At 37.2% G+C, this 22,693-nt stretch overlaps 2 protein-coding genes across 17 annotated transcripts in view; one reads left to right on the top strand and one right to left on the bottom strand.

Annotated features, from left to right (window-relative positions):
* BTD (biotinidase) overlaps nucleotides 1-22,693 on the bottom strand; it is a 133,567-nt gene that overhangs the window by 21,619 nt on the left and 89,255 nt on the right. The window lies entirely within an intron of this gene.
* The window catches only part of ANKRD28 (ankyrin repeat domain 28), a 194,099-nt gene that overhangs the window by 147,692 nt on the left and 23,714 nt on the right, over nucleotides 1-22,693 (top strand). For all 16 annotated transcript variants that reach the window (XR_010111399.1, XR_008624705.3, XR_008955355.2 and 13 more), the window contains 8 exons: nucleotides 31-145; nucleotides 1,449-1,531; nucleotides 2,396-2,459; nucleotides 3,936-4,004; nucleotides 5,604-5,744; nucleotides 17,407-17,518; nucleotides 18,439-18,465; nucleotides 18,840-18,914. Coding sequence is in view for 13 of the 16 variants with exons in the window: in XM_063602197.1 (XP_063458267.1) it covers nucleotides 31-145; nucleotides 1,449-1,531; nucleotides 2,396-2,459; nucleotides 3,936-4,004; nucleotides 5,604-5,744; nucleotides 17,407-17,518; nucleotides 18,439-18,465; nucleotides 18,840-18,914 (686 nt within the window). In the remaining 3 variants the exon portion in view is untranslated. The remainder of the gene's footprint in view (nucleotides 1-30; nucleotides 146-1,448; nucleotides 1,532-2,395; nucleotides 2,460-3,935; nucleotides 4,005-5,603; nucleotides 5,745-17,406; nucleotides 17,519-18,438; nucleotides 18,466-18,839; nucleotides 18,915-22,693) is intronic.

The raw sequence follows: 22,693 nt of genomic DNA, 5'->3' as shown, positions 1-22,693 counted from the left end.
CAGTGTCTGACAGTAAGTCCTATATTGCAGGAGCTGTAATCGACTGTGAGGATAAGAATGGAAATACCCCTTTGCACATAGCAGCACGGTATGGCCATGAGCTGCTGATCAACACTCTTATTACAAGTGGTGCTGACACTGCAAAGTAAGTACTTACCGAGGTGTTGATAACTGATACAGGCAAGCACAAAGGGAAGTGAACTGCAGTTTTCTAGACATTTCACGTGGAAATGTGGATTTTATCCTCAATGTTGTATTAATTGCTTGAACTTTCTTTTGTATTGACAAAGTGGTAGGTTAAAATGTTTAAATACAATTTTATTTGGTAAGCCAGTGTATTTTTATGTCTGTTACCCCAGTTCTTTCTCACTTTGAGTAATAACGCAGTTTTGATCAGAGCTGTTAATTTTTGTGATCTCTTTATTTTTAACCTAGAAGTACTTAAAAGTCCCAGAAAGCTGTATGTGCCAGATGCTTTTTTTCATCCAAATACTATCTGTAGATAATACTTTTCAGGCTGTGCTGTGCCAAGCTCAGGGATTCCTTGGAATCCTACAAAGGAGTTCTTACCCCCACCCCCATTTTGGTCAGAACAGTTTGCTTGTATTTATTTTATAAATTAAAGTTCCCATTGTAATATTTTGTTTGAAAGATGAGTCCTCCTGCTAATGCTCTGCAAGAAACACCATACTTAAATTTATGTTTATCATTCTTTGTATCACATTTACATGTGTTCATTAACAAGTTTCAAATCTTTTTTACTTTCTGTAATGGTATGGTACTGCACCTATCTGTTTTGTAACTTTTTCCAAAAAAATTACATGAGCTTATTAATTTAGCCATCTAGATACAAATTTAGGCCTTCTTTCACATCTGTACAAGTTGCTCTAGTTCATTTATTTTATAGAATTATTGTATAAAGATTTCACAATATATTCATTCTCCTTATTTGCAAATACAAGTTGCTTACAGTTTTTCACTATTACAGAATTACTACAATAAATATTCTTGAACATGTTGCATTATGGAAATGTTTCAATGGTGGGGTGACAGGGTAGTGAATTTTGCTCCCTAAGCAAATGTCCAGATACATTTTTGGTTGTCACAATTTGGGGAGGAAGGTGTTAATGTTAATGACATCCATTGGGTAGAGCCCAGGGATGCTGCTGAACAGCCTGTAAGCCTGTATGCACAGAATGGCTTCTCACGTTTCCCCAGCAAAGTCCATAATGACAGTAGTGCTGAAGGTGAGAAACCTGACTTTTGGAGAAAAATAGCTGGCTAATAAGTTATGCCCACCATCAAACTTTAACCAAATTACTCTCCGAAGTGTTAGACATTTTGACTCTTAGTTATCTTTCACTTAAGTGGTCTCTTTGTAATGTATTTAACTGATTGTATTTTTCTTGTGTTAAAATGAAGATACTGTCCTGTTCTATTAACTTTAGGCGTGGCATACATGGAATGTTCCCCCTCCATTTGGCAGCCTTAAGCGGCTTTTCAGATTGCTGCAGAAAACTTCTTTCTTCAGGTAAGTGTAACCTTTGCAGCCTTTTGTATGTCTCCTCAAACCCCTCAAAATTTTTAGATGGTCTCTATCCTGCTTTTTAAAAATTAATGCAGATGGGTCCAGTATGGATAATTTAATAACCCCTTTTAGAACGTGTTGGGTTCAGGTCTGGCGTGGTGGCTCGTGCCTGTAATCCCAGCACTTTGGGAGGCCGAGACAGGCAGATCACTTGAGGTCAGGAGTTCAAGACCAGCATGGCCAACATGGTGAAAGCCCATCTCTACTAAAAAAAAATACAAAAAAAAATTAGCTGGGCGTGGTGGTGAGCACCTGTAATCCCAGCTACTTGGGAGGCTGAGGCAGGAGAATCGCTTGAACCCAGGAGGCAGAGGTTGCAGTAAGCCGAGATTGTGCCACTGCACACTAGCCTAGGAGACAGAGCGAGACTCTGTCTCAAAAAAAAAAAATACAAAAAACCTCTTCATCCCCTGTTAAAGAAAGACCATTAGCAGTTAATCTCCATTTCTTTCTTCCCTCAGCCCTAGGCAACCACTAATCTACTTTTCATCTCTATAAAATTTGCCTGTTCTGAACAGTTCCTATAAATGGACTCACCCAACATGTGATCTTCTGTGACTGGCTTGTTTCACTTAATATAATGTTCTCAAGGGTTATTCATGGATCAGTATCAGTACTTTATTTCTTTTTATTGCTAAATAATACTCCATTGTATCCTATTGCCTTTTAAACAGGCACTCTAGCACTTAAGAACCCATAGTTTTGTTTGGGATTGGAGGGGAGGATGTGATTCTTGATGTTTCATGACACAATTCTTTAGTGTAAAATAATATGTCTGTTATAAATAAGATGTATTCATTCTTGTAGGATTTGATATAGATACCCCAGATGATTTTGGCAGGACTTGTCTACATGCAGCTGCAGCTGGAGGGTATGTTAATAGTATTTTTATTTCTTTAAGAAAAAGATAGCTGGTCATGGCAGATTTTCTCTTATCTTTGTTCTTTTTTATTAATTCTGGGCTGCCAGAAAATAGAAAACAAAACAGGAGTTGTTTGGGGAAAAAAAGTCCAGGGTGGCAGAATACTTTTTTTCATCTTATTCCAGCCAAGTTGTAGGTTATGAGTGAGAGAGAGAGAGAGAATAAACCTACAAAAGGAAATACTGCCTTCTGTAAAAGAAATAATTTCTGGGTAAGTAAAACTATTTCTTTAAAAAGTATGTTCTCAAATGAGAACATCAAAATACTGGGAATATTCTGAATAATACAAGTACTCTTTAAGTAGATTTGTTAATTTTCTTTTCCCCCCAGGAAAAAAATGTTCATTTTGTGCTATGTCTTACCTCTACTAGGAAGAGGAAAGTTTGAGATTGGAAGATTTTGGACTAAGTTTTAAATAGTACCACCAGGGAAAATTAGGCAGTTGGTTCATACGAGCAACAAACTTCAGCTAAAACTCATGGCCTCTGGAACATGCTTCTTATCTAATGCTTCTGATAATTTAGATCTGTGATAAGCCATTTAATTCATGATTTCTCAAAAGGACATTTTGCAAAAACTTTATTCTCAATGATAATTTCTTAAAATTTTTCAGTGATTTCAGAGGACGAGTACGTTGAACCAGGAGTACACCAGCACAGTCTAAGTTGTAGAGATGGATTGTGAGCATGTGGCTGGTTTCCTTGTTCTTCCAAGGTCGCCAGAGAACCTTCCAGTTAAAACCTAACTTCCATGTAACTTGCCTACAGAGAGAGGGACAACAGACTTGAGTGTCTGATCACTTGACAGTTACAGTTTTCATTGTAACATAGTAATTTGATGTTGAGGTTTATACAATTAAATTACAGAAATACTTAAGTTATATCCTTTCCTCCAGTATTAACTAAAGATACATATATGTAAACAGTCATAGTATAGGAGAAGATAAGGGAAAGCTGACAGGACTCATGCAGTGGCTCACAGCTGTAAGCTTAACTACTCAGGAGGCTGAGACTTGGAGGATCGCTTATATCCAGGAGTTGGAGGCTGCCGTTAGCTATGGTTGCACCACTGGACTCTAGCCTGAACTATAGAGTGAGGCTCTGTTTCAAGAAAAAAAAAAAAAAACCTATAAGCAAGTTGTTTCCTAAAGCCTCCTCAGAATCTCTTTTGCAAATGTGATCTTCCTTTTAAACAATGACAACATGAATCGTGTGTTATTTCCTCAGTGTGCCAATATGTAAGTATATAACTTTCTAAATTCTAGATAAGATGAATTTCAATGTTTTATTCTTCATAGAATGTAAATCGTCATTTTTGTCACATTTATCTTCATATAAAAACATGCTTTCATGCTTCTTTAAACCTACCAATTTCATTATAAAATCACTGTCAATTAAGTTTTCTAACTGTATTTTCTCTCAATAGGAATTTGGAGTGCCTAAACCTTCTGCTGAATACTGGTGCAGACTTTAATAAAAAGGACAAATTTGGGAGGTAGGGTATGATACAGTTTCTTTAGGGAGCCTATTTTTACTTAATAACTTGATTGACCTTCTAACTGGCTTCTGAAAATTAACTGAACAATTTAGCATCTTGTACACTGATCATGATTCATTGAGAGTCCCAGCTGAAGTCAGTAACTTCCAAATATTCGTTCTCACCCACAGTTTTCTTCTTGAGTCCCTACCACAGCCCTAGCCTACCAACCACAGCCTTGGCCTTATAAATGCCTCTATACTTGCTATCACTTCCCCCCCTCCAATAATTATGACTATGGAAATGTAAAGCCCCATAGAACCTATGTTTTTTCAAGAAACTCACAATACCTAGAAAATAATGATACAGTTCTCCTTTCTCCAAGTCATTTCTTTGTGAGGGATTCTACTGCCCATATCTTGTTCCAGAGCAGTAGTAAGAGGGAGGAAATAGGTTATAAATATATATGTGTAATTTTTCTTTCTCCTCTTCTATATAAATCTCTCACACACATATATCCACACATCCCACTAAGTATTTCACAACAGGAAGGCAGCTGTGAAATGACAGTCTTTGTAGTCATTCAGCAGGCCTCATTGTTGAGTATTTGTGGTAGCAGTATTTAAAACTACTGTTAAGTTACTTAGAGTAGGAATTGACACAGAGTGCATTAGAACCATACAGGAAAGAATTGAAGGCAGTTGGAATTGGTTTGAAAGAGATGACAGTATAAGCAAAACTGTGTGTGTCAACAGTTTGAGAATTATACATAGCAAAGTGTATGAGAGGGAAGGGTGTATGTCAGAAGAAAATGTGTGAATATATGTCAATGCATGTGATAGAACCAGTGCAGAAGAGAAGTAAAAAGAATTATGCATGGTAGGAAATCAGAAATGAATAGAAGAAAATAAAAACTATTTGACACCATAATTACTTTGAAGAACAGATTGCTCTCATAAGCCTACTTAATGGAAAGAACTAATGACCCACAAAAATAAAAAAATCACTTTGGCTTTGGAATGCAATATTTTTATAGCTAATTTGCTTTTATAATTATACTTTAATCCAGTTTATATTAATTTTTAGTACTTCAGGCATTCTATACTACAAATAACAGGGCTTCTGAAAAATGTTTTGAGTTTAGAGGGTTGAAAGTAATTCAGGGTTAATTGCATTTTTTTTAATGTTTCTTCTATTTTTTTCTCTTACCTTTTGTTCTTCTTCTGAGACATGAATAGAAATTGCTACCTCTGTACTGTGGAACATTTTTATTAATGTAGGGGAAACTTTCCTAAAATGAAAGTTTTCACATTTCTGAGCAGAATATGAAGGTTATTTGAAAGTCACTCAAAGGACTGGGACTGGGATTGCTGCTACTGCCTGGAGGCGATGAAATAACTGCATTTTCATCTTATTTCATATACTTAAAGGTTCTCTGCCACCTTGCTTTCTTCTTCTAGCTTTATGTCCAGTCCTCCGCAAGACTTAGTATATGGTAGTCTAAGTCTCACTGTAAATAAAGTATTTGTAACTGGGAGGAGTAAGAGTCAACTATGCTTTTGTTTACTAGTTATGTCTCTGGCTTTTATCTTTCTTGTATTAACTTGGACCCAAAAGATCTCCACTGCACTACGCTGCTGCCAACTGCAATTACCAGTGCCTGTTTGCTCTTGTGGGATCAGGAGCAAGTGTGAATGACCTTGATGAAAGAGGCTGCACACCCCTGCACTATGCAGCTACATCAGACACAGATGGCAAGTAAGTACCATAGGAGTGAGAGTGGAGGATCAATATTTCTATAAACTGGCATCTTCCATATGGATGTTTTTGTTGCAAATTTGTGTTTCCTCTTTGTATTTTTTGTTGATTATCTTTGCCCTAAGTCTATTTTGGGAAATAAATTGGTTTCATAGTTATTGATAAATCATAGTTATTACTACCTATTCTCAGCACCAGCCTTACTAGCTGATCTGGTGGAAGAAAGATAAAGGTCCCTTCTTGTCCTGTCTGCCAAAAGAGCATCTTAATATCACTTTTATGTTTTTTTCCACCTGACTTCTTAGAGGCTACAGCCGTGACTATATCATGGGGAAAGGGAGAGAGGAAATATATGAGTAATGTCATCAGAAGATTGGGTAGAGGTTGGAATACAAGTATCCCTCAGAGGTAGACAGTTCAGATTTGCAAGGAACCCTTGTAAATTGGTGTCCAAAAGGTAGTAATTGAACTGGCAGAATCTGGTACGTAGTAGGTACTACATGTTGCTTAAATAGGTAAATTAGATGGCAGAATAAGTAAATGTTGGCTAAGAATGAATAAGTGAAAACAAGAATAAATGATGCATAAACTGTTTCATAAGTATAATATTCACCTAAAGTTATCAGACCTATCTATAATACCTTGATACATATTTTTTTTTCTTCTTGCACGAAAATAAACTCATTGAAAACAGAAAAGATTTTCAGTGTCTGGTAATTCCCTATGGTGTGGGTCAGTGAAAAGTAAAAATACCATTGGCAGAAATAAGTAATGGTTTCTGGGGAAAGATGTTATAAAATGTACTTCATATAACAGAATTATTTATTCGGTTTTTAACATTTACTTTTCGCCCTCAAAATAAGAAGCATAATTTGATTCTTCACAAATGTTAATTTAGTATAAACTCTTTAATTTCAAAACCATTTTTATAAGTAACTTTTTTTATGTTGGATTGTGGCTGAAATTCTAGGGGTTTTTCAAACAACCCCATCAAAAAGTGGGCAAAGGATATGAACAGGCACTTCTCAAAAGAAGACATTTATGCAGCCAACAGACACATGAAAAAATGCTCATCATCACTGGCCATCAGAGAAATGCAAATCAAAACCACAGTGAGATACCATCTCACACCAGTTAGAATGGCAATCATTAAAAAGTCAGGAAACAACAGGTGCTGGAGAGGATGTGGAGAAATAGGAACACTTTTATACTGTTGGTGGGACTATAAACTAGTTCAACCATTGTGGAAGACAGTGTGGCGATTCCTCAAGGATCTAGAACTAGAAATACCATTTGACCCAGCAATCCCATTACTGGGTATATACCCAAAGGATTATAAATCATGCTGCTATAAAGACACATGTACACGTATGTTTACTGTGGCACTATTCACAATAGCAAAGACTTGGAACCACCCCAAATGTCCATCAATGATAGACTGGATTAAGAAAATGTGGCACATATACATCATGGAGTACTATGCAGCCATAAAAAAGGAGGAGTTTATGTCCTTTGTAGGAACATGGATGAAGCTGGAAACCATCATTCTGAGCAAACTATCACAAGGACAAAAAACCAAACACCACAGGTTCTCACTCATAGGTGAGAATTGAACAATAAGAACACTTGGACACAGGAAGGGGAACATCACACACCAGGGCCTGTCGTGGGGTGGGGAGAAGGGGGAGGGATAGCATTAGGAGGTATACCTAATGTAAATGACGAGTTAATGGGTGCAGCACACCAACGTGGCACATGTATACATATGTGCCAAACGCGCATATTGTGCACAGGTACTCTAGAACAAAGTATAATAAAAAAAAAAAAAGATTTCAGAATCACACACACACAAAAAAAAAATTCTAGGGGTTTTTTTGTTTGTTTTTGTGGGTTTTTTTGTTGTTTGTTGTTTTGTTTTGTTTTGAGATGGAATCTTGCTTTGTCGCCCAGGGTGGAGTGCAGTGCTGCAGTCTCAGTTTACTGCAGCTTCCACCTCCCAGGTTCACAAGCAATTCTCCTGCCTCAGCCTCCCGAGTAGCTGGGACTACAGGTGCCTGCCACCATGCCTGGCTAATTTTTGTAATTTTAGTAGAGACAGATTCACCATGTTGGCCAGGCTGGTCTCAAACTCCTGACCTAAGTGATCCGCCCACCTTGGCCTTCCAAAATGCTGGGATTACAGGAGTGAGCCACTGCGCCCAGCCTAAAATTCTAATCTTAAAGGCAATAGTAATGTGTATTTTATTTGCAAGAATATAAAGTATGTTTTTAGATAGCAACTACTTAAATAAAATCTGTGATAAAGACTATAAATCAGAAAATATTTTGGTAAACTTGGATAAGTAGCTTATCCCTAATTTATCAGTTTTATAATTTCATGGTTTGATTTATTGATTTGCTTAAAATAAGTTATACCTTTTATCACCATCTGTAGTCCTTTACCACTACTTTCACAGACTGGTTATTGGGTACAGCTCAGCATGATCCAGATTCCGCTGAGAGATTGTCTCCCACATTCCTTCCCCCAAAAAAAGATTACACTTTGATCCTTCTGCCCTTAGACAAATGCACTAAACCTGAATTCACACACACACAAAACCACAATGGAATAACATATAATTCAACCCATAGTGTTGGAGATGTGTGGTTTCATTGTAAGCCAATCTACTTTTCCTATAGAAGGGTACTAGTACTAAAATCACTAGTTTTCTTACTGAATATAAACGGTTTTGAGCAAGTAAGCAGTGACTTTTATTATTTAAATATTTAATCCTCAGTATGTACACTAAACAGCCTGATACACTGGAAAGTATCAGGCTTGATACTTGGGATCAAAAAGACCCAATTTAAATCTTGGAGTTTCCATACTGTACCCATTTGAGTATGAGCAAGTTATTGCTAAGCCAAAATATTCTTTATTTGTAAAAGGAAAATGAAACCTCCCTGTTAGAGTTGCTGGGAAAACTAAATGAGACTGTGCATAATCTAGCACTGTTAATGGGAGCCTCTGTTTCCTATCTTTATTAAGTATCAAAATCCCAGAGAGCCTGTCGAGTGCCATCATTTATTGATTCAATGATTTGTTCCATGGGAGCCTAGTGGAAAATATAAGCCACAGTAATTATTCTGGGATACCAGAGGCATCCTTTTAATAAGTGATTGTTTTGGAGGCTTAAACAGTGGCATTAAAGGATTTATTTTTCTTAAATTGTAAAAAATATTTTTCTTAAATTGGGTACAATTGTACCCAATTGTAATTGTATTCCCAGGAATGGCTTGAGTAATAAGAGAATCAGGCATAATTCATTCTGCCAAAGCAACAATGAAATATTTTCTAAAAGAAGAGACAAATTCCTCAGAGCTTCCAATTGCTATTATTCAGTAATGTACATTTGCTTATTTGTTTTTTAAATGGTTTTTTAAAAATCCCCTGTCAGCATCACAGTTTCTACCTTTAAAGCTCCCCAGGAAAAGTTGTTGTTTATACTTTGGAATTTTTAACAATCTGACATTGGTTTTCTTTTGTTTAGGACCGACATACAGTAATTATAATTCTGCTCTGCCTTTTATCCCTTCATCCTCACTTTGAGTAAATAATTGGAAAAATATATGAAATCTTCCGTGACTCATTCTAGTCATTCTGCTTGTTACCCCCATTGTCCTGATGCCTGCATTCTTGGTAGACAGTCATTCAGCAAATCCTCTGAAGTGTCTTTATTTTACATCATGTAAGAATCCAGCAAACAAATATATGGCTGCTATCGCAATGAACATATTAAATATGTGAAATATTAATAAATAAAATTATATTTGCCTGTTGCAGATACGTATAGGGCTGTCTTTGAGCAGGATGTCATGTGGGTCTTCTCCACACCTGTGTATAGTATGTATATAAGAGAAGGAAAGGTTGAGGGCTGTTTTTCCTGATTATAAGGAAGAAATTCCCCTCATACCAGCTCTCCTGAGATAACCATCATCAACAGTTACATTGCTCTGTGTGTATGTAGATTATTTTATGTCCCTCACAGCCTTAATCAAAGTTGAAGTCCTGGTATATGTTATAAAGCCTTTTCTATATCATATATAATTTTTAAAAATATTTTATGGGTTGTTAGCTCTAGCCCGCACTTCTTCCGTCCTCTATCCATTACCCAGTTCCAAAACCTCTTCCACATTTTAGATATTTGTTTCAGCAACATCGTAACTTCGCAATAACAATTCTCTTAGTCTGTTTGGACTGGTATAACAAAATACCAAAAACTGGGTGGCTTATAAACAACAGAAATCTTATTTCTCACAGTTCTGGAAGCTGAGAAGTCAAGAATATCAAGGCACCGGCACATTCAGTGTCTGGAAAAGGCCCACTTCCTCTTTGAGGGCATATTCTTGCCATATCCTCACATGGTAGAAGGAATGAGAGCTCTTTTGGGCCTTATTTATAAGGACACTAATCCCATTCATGAGGGAGGGCTCTGCCCTCTTGACCTAATCACCTCCTAAAGGCCCCACCTCCTAATAACATCACCTTGAGGTTGGAATTTCACCATGTGAATGGGTGTGGGGGGACATAAACATTTAGACCATAGCAACACTCTTAGGAAATGAGGCTACATTTTGACTTCTAATGGCAGTTTATTTTTGTCTGTTTTCAAACTTCATAAAAATGGGATCATGCAGTTTTTTGTGTGTAGAGGTTTTGTAATGCTGAGATTTATTCCTATGTATCTGATATTTTTTATTACCAAAATCAATCTTTAAATTTTTTTGTGTTGGTATATAGAAGATATATTTGCCTTTTGTATGTGACTTACATTCAACAACCTTGTTAAGCTTATTGTGTATATATATGTAAGAGCAGTGTTTGATACTAGCTCTGCCTTTTACTATGGGGACCTTCAGCAAATTACTTAACCTCTCTGTGCCTATTTAATCTGTGAAATGGAGATACTAGTCTAAACTCTCACGACTATGTAGAGTTTAAAATGGTTTAGTATATATGAATTGTTTGGAACAGTTCTGACGTATCCTAATCTTCCTATAAAGGTTAGTTGTATTTTTTAAAACTGATTTTTTGGGCCAGGGGTGGGGTGGTGGGGGGTGGTAAGAACTGTTGTATGCCATGATGGGAAGAGTAGAGAGGAGGGAGGGCCTCTTGGAGTGACAATACCACATCTGTTTTCCTGGCTGAGTGGTCCTTACCCAGGGCTCTGACTAGCCATGGGACACATGAATTTGAATCAGTCTGAACTTGCCTCAGAACTCAAAATAGTAGGGTTCATGAGTGGTAGGGTAAGAGTAGGAGAAATTTAAATAGTTTGAAATGCATTCCGATTTTAACCTATGTGGTTAGTGGGGATGAAGATATTTAATTTGCCTAACATTGAGGAAAAAAATTGTAACAGAATATTGTTTAGCCTTAAATATTTTTTCAGATTTTGTGTATATATTTTATTTCAGAGGACAGACAGATTATGGAGAATCTTCATTTCTTAATTGTCTGCGTTTCATAAAATGAACATGTGTTAATGTACAAACAGAAAAAAGAGTAGACAGACTCTCCTGCCCCCACCCTCTAATGAAGTCCACATTTTCAAGATCAAGCAATTTTGTGATTCAGTATTTTATAAGCACCCTAGTTAACTTACCACTGTAAGTGATTAACCACTGTTCTAAAGCTTTGTGGGAACATAGAACAATGGATAAAGAGAAGACCTGAGGTGGTTTAGTCCTTGGTTTGCCATATTCTAGCCAAAAGGATTTGGGAAAAGTCATTTAACTTAGTGTCAGTAATCTTTTTCATTTGTTAGAGATAATGCTTACCCAGAGTAATTATGAAAATTTATATTGTTTAGCAAAATCTGAAAGGTATGCCAATAAAAGAAATTGTATTAGAATAAGTTTTGTATTCAGGTCTCAGTAAGGAAGACCCATTTCTGTTTTATCACTAACATCTAGAGAACTTGATTAAAGATTTGTTTTAAATGCCCTTGGGTAAAATGTTTTTGCCTGTAAAGTATTCCTACAGACTTGCAGGCTTTTTCTGCATCCCAGTGAGCACTGTCCTCTGAATTCGGCACCAAGGAAGGCTGTGTACAGAGTTTACACACTGACTGAAACACTTCCTTTTCCTGACATGTCCTCAGAATTAGTTTGTGAAACAAAACAAAACACCAGTCTTATTACCTTAGAGCCAGATGTGGGTTTTATTTTATTTCTTTATCATAGTGATACCCACTTTAACCTTTTTATTTTATTTATTTATTTATTTATTTTTGAGACGGAGTTTCGATCTTCTTGCCCAGGCTGGAGTGTATTGGTGCAATCTCAGCTTACTGCAACCTCCGCCTCCTGGGTTCAAGTGATTCTCCTGCCTCAGCCTCCCGAGGAGCTGGGATTACAGGTGTGTGCCACCATGCCTGGCTAATTTTGTATTTTTAGTAGAGATGGGGTTTCTCCATGTTGGTCAGGCAGGTCTTGAACTCCCGACCTCAGGTGATCCGCCCACCTCCACTTCCCAAAGTGCTGGGATTACAGGCATGAGCCACTGCACCCAGCTTAATCTTCTTTTTTTTATTATGCTTGACTCCAAAGAATTTTAGCTGTGCATAAATATCAAAATTGCACTTAAATGGATGAATATTTGCTGCCATTGAAGATGTTACAATGAAGATTCTGAAAGTAATTTCTAAGAGGTCTAAAGCATTTTAAGAAATTCAGCATTTAAAGAAATAAGTGTTAGCATTGAAATAATGGCTCTCATATATTTGTGAGCTAGAGTTACTGAAAGATCAGTTACATTGCTTTAGAATTTCTTTTCATTTGTTTTTATATGACTTCAGTGTGATTTTGGAAACTTTTAATAAGGAGTATTTGATTAAAGAATTTTTTCCCCAGGTAGTTTAATATTTGGGTAGACGTATTTGAATACCAAACAAATTATCACTGAATAATTATAGACTTGGAATTTGAACATGAATACACTTTAGATTATTTAGCTGGCTTCTCCATGTATCAAATGAATAAACAGAGGCTATTTCACTTTTATGGCCCAAGATCACTGGTACCAGTGCTATTGCAGTGCTTTTTTTTTCTGCTGTAATAAAATGTATTAAAATTGTAAATTATGGCCTATATACTGTTGTGTTTCTTTTGCAGTCTCACTCTGTCGCCAGGCTGGAGTGCAGTGGCGCGATCTCTGCTCACTGCAACCTCCACCTCCTGAGTTCAAGCAATTCTCCTGCCTCAGCCTCCCGAGTAGCTGGGACTACAGGCGCCCGCCACCACACCCAGCTAATTTTTGTACTCTTGGTAGAGACAAGATTTCACCATGTTGGCCAGGATGGTCTTGATCTCTTGGCCTCATGATCTGCCCGCCTCAGCCTCTCAAAGTGCTGGGATTACAGGCATGAGCCACCGCGCCCGGCCCTATATAGTGTTTTTTAATTAATTTTTTTTTTGTCATTATACTTTCAAGTTCTAGGGTACATGTGCACAACGTGCAGGTTTGTTAGATAGGTATACATGTGCCATGTTGGTTTGCTGCACCCATCAACTCATCATTTACGTTAGGTATTTCTCCTAATGCTATCCCTCCCCCAGGCCCCCACCCCAGACAGGCCCCGGTGTATGATGTTCCCCTCCCTGTGTCCACATGTTCTCATTGCTCAACTTCCACTTAAGGGTGAGAGTTGTGTGTGTAATGTTCCCCTCCATGTGTTCTCCTTGTTCAGCTCCCACGTATGAGTGAGAACATGCAGTGTTTGGTTTTCTGATCTTGTGATAGTTTGCTGAGAATGATGGTTTCCAGCTTCATCCGTGTCCCTGCAAAGGACATGAACTCATCCTTTTTTATGGTGGCATAGTATTCCATGGTGTATATGTGCCACATTTTCTTAATCCAGTCTATCATTGATGGACATTTGGGTTGGTTCCAAGTCTTTGCTATTGCAAATAGTGCCACAGTAAACATACGTGTGCATGTGTCTTTATAGCAGCATGATTTATAATCCTTTGGGTATATACCCAGTAATGGGATTGCTGGGTCAAATGGTATTTCTAGTTCTAGATCCTTGAGGAATCGCCACACTGTCTTCCACAATGGTTGAACTAATTTACACTCCCACTGACAGTGTAAAAGCATGCCTATTTCTCCACATCCTCTCCAGCATCTGTTGTTTCCTGAATTTTTAATGATGGCCATTCTAACTGGCATGAGATAGTGTCTCATTGTGGTTTTTATTTGAATTTCCCTGATGACCAGTGATGATGAGCATTTTTTTGTATGTCTATTGGCTGCATAAATGTCATCTTTTGAGAAGTGTCTGTTCATATCCTTTGCCCACTTTTTCATGGGGTTGTTTTTTTCTTGTGAATTTAAGTTCTTTGTAGATTCTGGATATTAGCCCTTTGTCAGATGGGTAGATTGCAAAAATTTTCTCCCATTCTGTAGATTGCCTGTTCACTCTGATGATAGTTTCTTTTGCTGTGCAGAAGCTCTTTAGTTTAATTAGATCCCATTTGTCTATTTTGGCTTCTGTTGCTATTGCTTTTGGTGTTTTAGTCATGAAGTCTTTGCCCATGCCTATGCCCTGAATGGTATGCCCTAGGTTTTCTAATAGGGTTTTTTATGGTTTTAGGTCTAATATTTAAGTCTTTAATCCATCTTGAGTTAATTTTTGTATATAGTGTAAGGAAGGGATCCAGTTTCAGCTTTCTACATATGGCTAGCCAGTTTTCCCAGCACCATTTATTAAATAAGAAATCCTTTCCCCATTGCTAGTTTTTGTCAGGTTTGTCAAAAATCAGATGGTTGTAGATGTGTGGTGTTATTTCTGAGGCCTCTGTTCTGTTCCATTGTTCTATATACCTCTTTTGCTACCAGTACCATGCTGTTTTGGTTACTGTAGCCTTGTAGTGTAGTTTGAAGTCAGGTAGCATGATGCTTCCAGCTTTGTTCTTTTGGCTTAGGATTGTCTTGGCAATGCGGGCTCTTTTTTGGTTCCATATGAACTTTAAAGTAGTTTTTTCCAATTCTGTGAAGAAAGTCATTGGTAGCTTGATGGGGATGGCATTCAATCTATAAAGTACCTTGGGTAGTATGGCCATTTTCACAATATTGATTCTTCCTGTCCATGAACATGGAATGTTCTTCCATTTGTTTATGTCCTCTTTTATTTCATTGAGCAGTGGTTTGTAGTTCTGCCTGAAGAGGTCCTTCACATCCCTTGTAAGTTGGATTCCTAGGTATTTTACTCTCTTTGTAGCAATTGTGAATGGGAGTTCACTCATGATTTGGCTCTCTGTTTGTCTGTTATTGGTGTATGGGAATCTTTGTGATTTTCGCACATTGATTTTGTATCCTGAGACTTTGCTGAAGTTGCTTATCAGCTTACGGAGATTTTGAGCTGAGACGATGGGGTTTTCTAAATATACATTCATGTCATCTGCAAACAGAGACAATTTGACTTCCTCTTTTCCTAATTGAATACCCTTTATTTCTTTCTCTTGCCTGATTGCCCTAGCCAGAACTTCCAACACTATGTTGAATAGGAGTGGTGAGAGAGGGCATCCTTGTCTTGTGCCAGTTTTCAAAGGGAATGCTTCCAGTTTTTGCCCATTCAGTATGATATTGGCTGTGGGTTTGTCATAACTAGCCCTTACTATTTTGAGATACATTCCATCAATACCTAGTTTATTGAGAGTTTTTAGCATGAAGGGCTGTTGAATTTTATCGAAGGCCTTTTCTGCATCTATTGAGATAATCAGACAGACCGCTAGCAAGACTAATGAAGAAGAAAAGAGAAGATTCAAATAGACATATAAAGGGAATATCACCACCGAGCTCAAAGAAATACAAACTACAACCAGAGAATACTATAAGCACCTCTATGCAAATAAACTAGAAAATCTAGAAGAAAGGGATAAATTCCTGGACATATACACCCTCCCAAGACTAAACCAGGAAGAAGTTGAATCTCTGAATAGACAAATAACAGGTTCTGAAATTGAGGCAATAATTAATAGCCTACCAAACAAATAAAAGTCCAGGACCAGATGGATTCACAGCCGAATTCTACCAGAGGTACAAAGAGGAGCTGGTACCATTCCTTCTGAAACTATTCCAAACAATAGAAAAAGAGGGAATCCTCCCTAACTCATTTTATGAGGCCAGCATCATCCTGATACCAAAGCCTTGAGAATTTTAGGCCAATATCCCTGATGAACATCAATGCGAAAATCCTCAATAAAATACTGGCAAACTGAATCCAGCAGCATATCAAAAAGCTTACCCACCACAATCAACTCGGCTTCATCCCTGGGATGCAAGGCTGGTTCAACATACGCAAATCAATACACGTAATCCATCACATAAACAGAACCAATGGCAAAAAAAAACAAACACATGATTAAATTTATTTTTATTGTATTTTATTTCAATAGTTCCTGGGGAACAGGTGGTTTTTGGTTACATAGATAAGTTCTTTATTAATGATTTCTGAGATTTTGGTGCACTGGTCCCCTGAGCAATGTACACTGTATCCAATGTGTAGTCTTTTATCCCTCACATGGAGTAAAATATGATGGATAAAAGACTACATATTGGGTACAATTTGGGAACTTCCCCCTGAGTCCCCAAAGTCCATTCTATCATTTTTGTGCCTTCGCGTCTCCTCATAGCTCCCACTTATGAGCGAGAACATACGATGTTCGTTTTCCATCCCTGAATTGCTTCACTTAGAATAATGATCTCCAACTCCAGGTTGCTGCAAATGCTATTATTTTGTTCCTTTCTATGTCTGAATAGTATTCCATGGTGTATATATACCACATTTTCTTTACGCACTCGTTCATTGATAGATAGCCTAAATAGACTTGTTTCATATTTTTGCAATTGCGAATTGTACTGCTATAAACATGCATGTGCAAGTGCCTTTTTCAAATAATGACTTCTTTTCCTCTGGGTAGATACTCAGTAATGGGATTGCTGGATCAAATGGTAGTGTTACTTTTTGTTCCTTAAGGAATCTCCATACAGTTTTCCATAGTGGTTTTACATATAGTGTTTTTTAAAATTATTTTCCTCATATTTTATTATCACAGAAATGAAATGAAGTATCTCTTATGGATACCTTCTTACCACTTTACTCTGTTTATATACCTCTTCTTAGTCCTCTAATTCAGATTCATTGAGTTCTGACCTTGGTTTCTTGAGGCTTTGTTTTGTTTAACATCCTTTCTTGAGCTTCATGATGAAAAATTTACTCATTCTGTGTTCTAGATAGATAAATAGTAATATTGCCAATATTATGTACTCACCACCACGAAAAGTTTAATCCTATCCAACATTGTTTAGTAGAATAGGTGGTGGTATAGATAGAGACTGTGTAAAAGATAGCCTTCACATATGAAAAAAAAAGCTGTCTGACAGACTTTTGAGGTATCCACTTTGAATCAAGAAGATTCTCATGAATGTTTCATTTGCATTTTTATGATACTTTAGTGAATGTCATTTAAATGACAGATTTTTATAGTGTAATACATTTATGATTTTTATATTACTCAAGTATACGAAAAATTGTCAGTTTTTAATTTCAGTCTCTTTTTATCATTGGTTAATATGCAGGATTTAGGATTTTCAGTATGTTGTTGTTGTTGTATATAGGTGCCTGGAATACTTATTAAGAAACGATGCAAATCCAGGGATCCGTGATAAGCAAGGATACAATGCAGTTCATTATTCAGCTGCTTATGGTCACCGTCTATGTCTTCAGCTGGTAAGATTCCTGAATTCTTGTGAAAGACCTAATGGGAGTTTATAGTCTAATAATGTAACAAAAATGAGAATAAATGGATCAAGGAACAAATTCCATTTTGTTTTTTAACATTTTCAGAATTTATATACCTCTTAAATTCACACTTGCTTTAGTAAGATATATCTCATTCTCTTTTCCTTTTAAAAAAGGAGAAAATTAGATCTCTGAAGAGGGCTACTGATTACCCCATGTTCATGTCTACAGTATTTACTTCTCCTGCCCCTTTAAATTAATATTCCTCATAAGTTTCTAAAAAAACTATAACTGTGTCTTTTGTGAGAAATAAAAGTCCCTGTGAAAGGAATATCTCCTCCATATATTTAGGGAATTCCAAAAGGCACATTTATTTCACAACCCCTCCTAACAAGGGAGACTCCACTTCTGCAGAGGAAGTTTTTATTTCTGCTGTGGTCTGATTCTGGAATAGAATACCACCATTCACCCAAATTTACCAAACCAGAAGGAAAGTCAAGGAAAAGATATTCATGTGTGTAACAGATACTTTAGGTTAAAGATGCTCTTATTTAGACTTACCTTATAAATTACATTAAACTTTGCTTCCCTTCAAGGGGAAATAAAATTCAACGAGCGTAGATATAAAACAAGAAAAGGGAGGTTGACAATTTAATATAGCACTTAGAGCCCTGCTACAAAAATAACTATTTTCCTACGTTATGGATATTCACACCAAAATTTTAGACCTATGTATATAGATTTGACGTCTGTTGTGATATAAAATTGTTTATTCAAAACACCTAATTTTTTGGAGCCAAAGGAAGCACGGGTTTAGGGTAAAAGTTAGCAAAGCTCTGTGTAAGTTGAGACTTAATATAGATGAATACTTCCCAAGCTAAATATTTTTGTTTTGACTTTTATTTCAGATTGCAAGTGAAACTCCTCTAGATGTTGTAAGTATTAGTCAATTCCCTCCCACCAATTAGTATTGGTCAGTTCCCTCCTACCAGTTATGTTTATCTGTTTGCTCTCATTAGAGCTGAAAGTGTTTTTACATATTAGGCACAAAGACGGTGACAGAAATCATGTGTACAGAGGAAAGGAAGATGTTTACTTGGTGGCAATTAAGTAGCATTTCCCCCAAACTCTTATGCCTGTCTTCAAAGCTCTTAGTCTGTGGTCCTTAGTATACTTTCATAATAATCATGTTTTATAAGTTTGCTGAGTTGCCGAATAATACTCTAAAGTGGATTTGAACTGGGAGGGTGGGAGAGAATAATTGCTGTAGTATGTCTTTCTGACATTTAAAATGCCTCTTCTTTTTCAGTTAATGGAAACCTCAGGAACAGACATGCTGAGTGATTCAGATAATAGAGCAACAATAAGCCCTTTACACTTGGCTGTGAGTACTGCCTTCATAGCCGACTTGATGGCTGCTGGTTTACTGAAAATATCTAATAACCTATTTGTGTTGACTCAAACTAGTACCATAAACTTTTGGTCCATGTAATAGTTATCATGGAATTAAAACTTTGAGAACTTTCTTTAATTCAGAGAATTACTTAATGTGCTGGGTTTTTGTTTTTGTTTTTTCTGTTTCTTGCTTTAGAAAAAAAAAAAAACAGACAGTGATCCTTAGGCTTCCCCCAGGGCCTTCTGGGGAGAGAAAGGGAGAAAATATGGAGAATATGCCTGTGATGGTGAATTTTAAAATGTGCTGCCCTAGTGGAATGCTTTATAAGTTGGCTAAGCAGATGGTATACACACACATTCTGTGGTATTTCTACAATTTTTTGCTTACTTTGTGATCTTGGGGTGCTAACTTGTTGTGTGTTCACTGGTCCTTTAGTTGCTCACACTATAGGATTTGGCTACATTGTCTGTTATGTCCCTTCCACTTTAAGATTCCTCTAAATTTTTTTTCAATGTCAATCACTAAATGGAGAAGGTTAGGGAAGAATGTGACAATTTTTTAAGTCAAATGAGAATTTATTACCTTAAATTTCAAGTAGATCCTAATCTAGCTTCCTGTACAGAAAGAATTTATTTTTGAGACAAAGCATGTTAGAGTTGTAGGGAAGGGGGTACTTTGAGAATCAGGAGACCAGGGTACTCTCACCAGGTGTTTGTGAGATCCATGATTTTTAGTAAAATGCTTATAAGGATGTATCCTTAATTTAATGTGGAACACTACAAGTTCAGTTATTCATTTGATTGTTTCTTTTCATATGTACTATTATTTTTTATCTTAATATTCTCCTTGCGGGTGTTTTAACACTGACATATATACATTAAATTTTCTGCCATTTCTCCCCACTGATACTTCCTATCATGTTCTAAATAACTAAGAAAGCATTCTTGAAGCTTTCTACTTCTTTGCCCTTTGAGTCCTTGGAAACACCATCACCTCTCCCAGACATGCATAGTAAATAAGTCTGAAAAGGCAAAGCCAGCATGGAAGAAATAGCCATTTTACTATTGATGAAAAGAAATGAAGACTGAGCAGCATTAGCAGCAGCAGCAGCATCATTCTCATTATAATAATTTCACTGTCATTTCTTGAGCACTTTCTAGGTGCCAGACTATTTCCCCCTTGCGGAGATTCAACTAGTAGCGTATTAAAGACTCCCAAAAGCCCTGCAGTCTTTAGGACTTAGTTATCAGTTTAATGATGTTGTTTCCTTAGAAATTCTCGTTTGTATTCTCCCCACCCTTCAATTTGGCAAGTTTCTCTTTTTGTGCTTGCAAGTTAACAATGTGCTATACATTGATTAGTGGGTCGGTCTCTCTCTCTCTCTGTCTCTCTCTGCCCCCCCATTACTATTTTTTTGTCAGAGATTTTGTATGTGTATATGGTGATAATGGTAGAAAAAAGAAAACATAGCATAAAACGTACCTTCTTAACCATTTCTAATTGTACAGTTCAGCAGTGTTAAGTATATTTACATTACTATACAACCAATCTCCAGAATCTTTTTATCTTGTAAAGGTTAAAACTAAAACTCTGTACCCATTAAACATCTCCCTATTTCTCCTTTCCCCAGTCCCTGGTAATATTAGCCTACCTTCTGTTCCTATGAATTTGACTAATCTAGACACCTCATTTAAGTGGAATCATAACAGTATTTTTTTGTGTTGTGTGACTGGCTTATTTCATCTAGCAGGTTTCATCCATGTTGTAGCATGTGGCTGAATTTCCTTATTTTTAAGCTGAATAATTATTGTTATGTATATAGCACATTTTTCTTTATCCATTCATCTGACAATAGATGCTGGGTTGCTTTCATCTCTTGGCTATTATGAATAAGTGCTGCTATGCCATAGGTATACTAAATAGTGTTTTTAAACTAAAAATTGAAATAATTTAGTGATTAGGCTTAATGAAATATGATTATACCACCACTTTTGCATTTCATATCTATCTCTAGGAGGTTTTCAGAAGTTACTTTAATTTCTTACACGAAACTCTCCCATTCGGGACAACTTGGTACAGTGAAAACATACTGATCTGAGGCTTAAGGAGACTGGCCTTGATTCCTAATTTTACTCATACTGGACATTTGGACTTCTTCTCTCAGTCCCATACAAGGATATCATGGGGGGAAAAGCCCTGTGGCAAATCATCATGGCTCCCATTTATTCTCTTGTCTTTTCATTTTTATTTTTTATTTATTTTTGCTGTTGTTTTTCAGTGTCTCACTCTGTCATCCAGGCTGGAGTGTAGTGGCACAATCACAGCTCACTGCAGTCTTGAATTCCTGAGCTCCAGTGAGCCTCCCTCCCTCAGCCTTCTGAGTAGCTAGGACTATAGGTGCACACCACCATTCCCGACTAATTCTTTATTTTTTTGTAGAGACAAGGTCTCACTGTTGCCCAGGCTAGTCTCAAACTCCTGGCCTCAAGTAATCCTCCTGTGTTGGCCTGCCAGAGTGCTGAGATTATAGGTGTGAGTGACCATGCCCAACCTCATTTATTTTTTTTTATTTATTTATTTAGAGATACAATCTCATTCTGTCACCCAGGCTGGGGTGCAGTGGTGCGTGCAATCCCAGCTCACTGCAGCCGGTACCTCCTAGACTCAAGTGATACTTCCGCCTCAGCCTCCTGCATAGCTGGGACCACAGGCATGTGCCACCAGGTCCAGCTTATTTATTTGTTTGTTTGTTTGTTTATTTATTTTTGGCAGAGATGAGATCTCACTGTGTTGCTCAGGCTGGTCCCAAAATCCTGTTCAAATGATCCTTCCACCTCAGCCTCCCCAAAGTGCTGGGATTATAGGTGTGAACCACCACAACTGGCTAAACTCTTCTTTTTATATTGTCTTTTATATATAATGTATGGTTCCTCAGAGTTCATTCTTTCAGTAGCATAATTTTCATTGACCTAGTATTGAGGAACAAAGTTAGATGTAATCCTAAAACAGTAGAATTCCGTGACCTACGGTCACTTTAATCTTTGAGATAGTCAAGCTTAAGTAGTCAAGTTTCTACACAGATTCATTATAAAGAGATCAGTGAGGCCCAGAGCAAGTTTATCTCTTGCTGCTACTTTCTGACATTTTCTACAAGAAATGGCATTATAGTCCTTTGAAGTTTATTTATTTCTTTATGTCCTGCTCAGCATTTAGTCCAGTGTAAATAATATATGTTCAGTTGCCATGTTGGATTTTGAAAAGACTTTTCTGGAAAGCCCTTTTATTAGACTGTATGAAGAAGGCAACTCGGGGCCGGGCGCAGTGGCTCACGCCTGTAATCCCAGCACTTTGGGAGGCCGAGGCGGGCGGATCACAAGGTCAAGAGATCGAGACCATCCTGGCCAACATGGTGAAACCCCGTCTCTACTAAAAATACAAAAATTAGCTGGGGCATGGTGGCATGCGCCTGTAATCCCAGCTACTCGGGAGACTGAGACAGGAGAATCGCTTGAACCCAGGGAGGCGGAGGTTGCAGTGAGCTGAGATTGTGCCACTGCACTCCAGCCTGGTGACAGAGTGAGACTCCGTCTCAAAAAAAAAAAGACAACTTCAGTCTGACAAATCTTCAGTCTTACTTTTGTACAGCTAGGACAATGCCTGGTATGTGGTGATATTCAAGCAGGGCTCAGTTATGCATTTCTTTGCTAAAAGAATTACTTCTTTTTTAGCTATGGCACATTATGGGGTGGGTATGGTCAGTTTAATTT

The sequence above is a fragment of the Pan paniscus genome, chromosome 2, assembly GCF_029289425.2.
Source record: "Pan paniscus chromosome 2, NHGRI_mPanPan1-v2.0_pri, whole genome shotgun sequence".
NCBI classification, from domain to species: Eukaryota; Metazoa; Chordata; class Mammalia; order Primates; family Hominidae; genus Pan; species Pan paniscus.
The sequence above is the reverse complement of the archived record's forward strand: the minus strand, read 5'-3'. Positions and strand labels throughout refer to the sequence as shown.